General features: G+C 45.7%; 1 protein-coding gene across 2 annotated transcripts; it reads right to left on the reverse strand.

Annotated features, from left to right (window-relative positions):
* Window positions 1-2,149: 2,149 nt before the first annotated feature.
* Window positions 2,150-3,436, reverse strand: LOC128123386 (C-C motif chemokine 4-like). Of its 2 annotated transcripts, none has more exons than XM_052759743.1 (3): window positions 3,361-3,436; window positions 2,747-2,861; window positions 2,150-2,225 (listed from the first exon to the last, which is right to left on the reverse strand). In XM_052759743.1, exons 1-3 carry the CDS (start codon window positions 3,434-3,436, stop codon window positions 2,150-2,152), a joined length of 267 nt encoding a protein of 88 aa, XP_052615703.1. The 2 variants fall into 2 exon arrangements, with proteins under 2 accessions (XP_052615703.1, XP_052615702.1); XM_052759742.1 differs by having other exon boundaries at window positions 2,150-2,237.
* Between the last annotated feature and the right edge of the window lie 1,057 nt (window positions 3,437-4,493).

A 4,493-nucleotide genomic window follows, 5' to 3' on the forward strand; every position in this document is an offset into this window, starting at 1 on the left:
CTGGGTCTGTGCCCCAGAATTCTTACTTAATCCTATCTGCAGAATCCCATCTTCCGTGTGTGGTAACAATGACAGGTTCTAGGGCTAAGGATGAGGTCATATGGGGAAGTCATTGTTCAGTCTTCTACAGTGATCTGTACCTTGTCTCAGTTCTGAGGACCATCCATTCTCTCTGCTGTCTCATCTACTCAGAGTAGAAGTTGTGTATCTCTGAATCTATCTATAACCTTCGAGGCTACCCTGACTTCCCTGATCATCACTCTTCATTAAGTGAGATTGCTGGGAACATGCCATGCAACGGAGCTTTCTGTAATGACTGGCTGGTTCTGGACAGGTTCTACACTAGTCCTTTCTAACATGGTAGCCATAAGCATCTATGAATGGTTTGACTGAGAGGCTGAATTCAATTTTATTTTTGTTGCACTTCATTGAAATTTAAGTAGGCACTCGGGCCAGTGCTAGCATATTGGATAGCTCAGATCTAGACAAAGGAAACCAGAAGCCAACATTTCTTAGTCCCCATCCTCTCAGACCTGCTCTAGGTCCCTTGCTATGGAGTAGCCTGGATGCCAGGAGGGGCTGAGGGTGGGACAAGGAAGGAAATGTGCTTGTTGTCTCAGAGAAGAGGGTCTGATTACACTTTTACTCACCAGGTAATGCTGAAATGTCTTTCAAGGCCATCTTCACCTTGTCTATGTTTCTCAGGGGATTATCTGTATGCGGGCTACAGAAGTGTGTCACTAGGAAAGATACCCAGTACAGAGTATTGACCTGGGGGTTGACATCAGCTGCAGTGCCGCTCTGTCACACACTGAGTGGCCTTTGGCAAGTTATTTCTCAGTCTTTAACCTCAGTTTCCACAAAATGAGAGTTAGACTGGATGACCTAAGGGGTCTTTCCCAGCTCCAACACACTGCCAGTCTATGAACCATTAACCAGAACTACTGTTCATTCAATTCTACGTTTCTCTCTGTCCTAGGTGGAGTAAGTGTGACTGAGAATTGTTAAGTAGTCATGGCTTGGGTCTATGATGTTTTACAGCCAAACCACACACTTAGGACTCTGTCATTTCATTTACTCTGTGGTTTAGGTTGCTGACCCATGAGCTAATAGGAACTTCAAAAATCCTTGTTTTCCAGGAACACAAGCTGGAGTTCAGAGAGGGAGATAAATTTTCTGGGGTGTTTTATACATTCCAATACAGTGGGCACTATTACCCCACTTTACAGGTCAGAAAACCTGAGCTCTAGTAAGGTAAAGTGATGTTCTAATGTCACGGTGATAATAAGACAATGAAGTCCCCTTAAGACTGGACCACATCCCTTCCCTCTGTCTTGTGTTGTTGTCCCAGTCACAGTTTCCCTCTGGAATGTCAATCTAATGACCCTTAGGATCAACAATGTCCCTCTGGGTCATGCTTTCCTGATGTTTCCCAAGCAAATCTACAAGCCTCAGAGAACCCTTCTCCCTAAGGCTGTTTCTTAATCGATAAACCTGTAGGTACCGGTTCCCACCCTTATACAGGTGTTAGCATTCTCATTAGAAGCATTGAGAGGATGTATTGAGTCCATGTAGACAAGAAGACACGTTAAGATCTCCGTATTTACTCATGATCACTGCTTTTGCAAACTATAGCTTATCTATAATAGCACCTGGAATTTTCAAACCAAATGAAGATCAATTTTTTTTTTTTTTTTTGGTTTTCTCGAGACAGGGTTTCTCTGTGTAGCTTTGCGCCTTTCCTGGAACTCACTTGGTAGTCCAGGCTGGCCTCGAACTCACAGAGATCCGCCTGGCTCTGCCTCCCGAGTGCTGGGATTAAAGGCGTGCGCCACCACCGCCCGGCGAAGATCAATTTTAAATCACCAACTACATTTTTAAAAAAGGTTTATTATGAAAATGCATGAGATCAACCACGTGATCATATCTACAATTGCTGAGGAACGGTAATGGTGGACCATCCCCATGGGAGACACATGTCCTTTAATTAAATATAAATAGTAAAAATAATGCCAAATAAAATAACAAAGTCTATATAAATACTTGATTAAAAAGGGGGAGAGGAATTCTGAATGGAAGGAGCAAGGCACTTCTGAATGAGGAGTGACAGGGCTCAGGAGGCCTTCCCTGAAGTGGTTCCTCCTACAGTTCAGTTCAACTCCAAGTCATTCACATAATCCTTGACCCAGGGCAGGCTTGGGTCAGCACAGACTTGCTTCCCTTTTCTGGTGAGGAATCTGTAGAAGAAGGAGAGGACAGATAAGAATCCCATGGTTCTGTAGAGAACATCTAGCACTGTCCTTTGCCTGTGATAGGCATCTCACTCTGTTGAGCATTGCTTCTATGGACAACCATGGTGGAGGGGATCCTTCCTGCATTATCCTGACACTAGACTTCCTGAAACTCTGTTCCCTGGGTGTGTATCTGTGCCCAGGGGTTCCCTATATTAGGAAACAGGGTTTCATGATCAATATGATGATGTTTCCCAAATTTCAAAGCTCCTTGAAATGGACTTTCTATATAAGTGTGCATTGTTTTGACTGTTTCTGATTTCATGAACTCTGGATACCTTCATCTCCAAGAGCTACCACCCATTTTAATGACCATTAATTCACTATCAGAATTCAAAAAGTTACCTCACTGTTCTTTGGCACAGCTTCAACCCTTAGAAATGAATCCCTCTCTTATCCCTTTCACGTGAACCTGGCCCTTTCTGAGGCTGGCCCTCCCCCCAGTGTGTACTTACACCACTGCTGGCTTGGAGCAAAGGCTGCTGGTCTCATAGTAATCTGTCACAAAGTTCCGAGGAAGCTTCCGAGCAGTGTAAGAAAAGCAGCAGGAAGTGGGAGGGTCAGAGCCCACTGGAAGAAAAAGCCAGGGTAAGGTCAAACCTGCTGTTCATTCCAGATCTTCCCTATGAACTACTAGAACCCAAAACACGGCCCCTTGAATGCAAGGTCCTCCACCCAGAATGAGACTTTTACTCTAGAAAGACAGTCCGCGAAAAGGAGAGAAAATTCTAGGAGATTGAAACTGGATTTTTGTCTCAAAACACCTCTCCATTCCTTCATATTTCAGTTAGGGAAATCAAGGCATAGAGACAGACAAGCTTAAACCACAGAGAAAGTCTCAGAATATCTGGCTTCTAGCCCACCATTTCCCTCGATTGACTGTTAATTCTTAAGGAAACAGGACCTTAAGTATTGGTGACTGTCTGGTAGTCTCCACTGTTAACAGCAGAGTGGGGAATCTCCCAGCTCCCTTTTGTCCCCTGACCAATCCCCACTGCTGGTCTGGTCCTGGCTGGAAAACTGAACCCACTGGGTCATCAAGGGAGCAGCAATGGCAGAGTCCACTTACTTGGTGCTGAGAGCGCTGGAGCCCAGAAGGCAGCCATGACCAGGAGGAGAGAGAGAGCAGACACACACAGCTTCATGGTGTTGCTGGGGGAGAGGTTGGTACAGAGCTGAGACTGCAGAGCTTAGAAGCTTCAGAGGCCAGCTGAGTGTTGTGCTAATCTGAGCTGCAAACTCTTCTTTATAGAGACACTGGGGCCTGGCGGAGGGGTGGGGTGCTGCGGGAAAAAAAATCGAATACCCTGAGTAAAGACGATGTCATGGTATCAAGAAGGAAACTGAAATTGGCCAAAAGTGAGGAGTTCCTCACAGATTGTTTTTCCCCAGCAGTGACATCACGGAAGAGAAAGGAGGGAGTTGGAGGGCAGAAGTGGGGGTGAATGCTGGAGGGGGATGTGGTACACCAAGATAGTGATTGAGATGGGTTTTGTGTGATTGTGAACCTGAGAGGAAGGATGCAATGTTCACACCTGCTGGCACGGGCTGTGAATAGGAAGTCGCTGCACTTGGTGGTTGGGATCTCAGACAGTGGAGCCTTCATGTCAGTCTTTCCAGGTTGTCTGGACTCTCTGAAACAAACAGGGGTGTGTGTGAGCATAGACAGAAGACACTGACCACTCCAGACTCTTCCACACACAAAAATGCCATTTGATCAGCAGCATTCAGGATTGTTTTAGCCTATGTAGAACAAGGAAGGGATAGGGAAAAAGGGAGGGAGGGAGGGAAAGAGAGAGAGAGAGAGAGAGAGAGAGAGAGAGAGAGAGAGAGAGAGAGAGAGAGAGAGAAAGAGAGAGAGATTTTATTGGAATGATAAGAGAGGCAGAAAATGAAACCAAATTTGGGAGACCCAGACAAAGAATGTTCTAGTACATGAATAAGGATTGATACCTAGTGATGAGTGTGTAGCCAACAGAAGCAGATGCATGTTTTCCAAACAGTCCCTGGAAATGCCTCATGTTCCTAGCCTCTGGGGACCTGTGTAGGAGATGTAGCCTACCAAGGCCGGGGGTACAGTTAGAATCAAAGTAGGGCAAGAGAGGGAAACCTGATGATGGACCCAGTCTCCCTCACCTTTAGCTCAATTACCCTGATCACAAGGTTGAGTTGCCACAGACCTCACACTGCAGCATCCACACT

The sequence above is a fragment of the Peromyscus californicus genome, unplaced genomic scaffold, assembly GCF_007827085.1.
Source record: "Peromyscus californicus insignis strain IS unplaced genomic scaffold, ASM782708v3 Scaffold_3__1_contigs__length_106647218, whole genome shotgun sequence".
NCBI classification, from domain to species: Eukaryota; Metazoa; Chordata; class Mammalia; order Rodentia; family Cricetidae; genus Peromyscus; species Peromyscus californicus.

Bases quoted from the DNA above. Each gene is read 5' to 3' on its own strand.
- LOC128123386 (XM_052759742.1), bottom strand. From the start codon at position 3,436: ATGAAGCTGTGTGTGTCTGCTCTCTCTCTCCTCCTGGTCATGGCTGCC. The intron at 2,862-3,360 runs GTAAGTGGACTC...TTTTTCTTCCAG, and splicing joins TCCAGCGCTCTCAGCACCAA to TGGGCTCTGACCCTCCCACT. The intron at 2,238-2,746 runs GTAAGTACACAC...CTTCTTCTACAG, and splicing joins TGCTCCAAGCCAGCAGTGGT to ATTCCTCACCAGAAAAGGGA.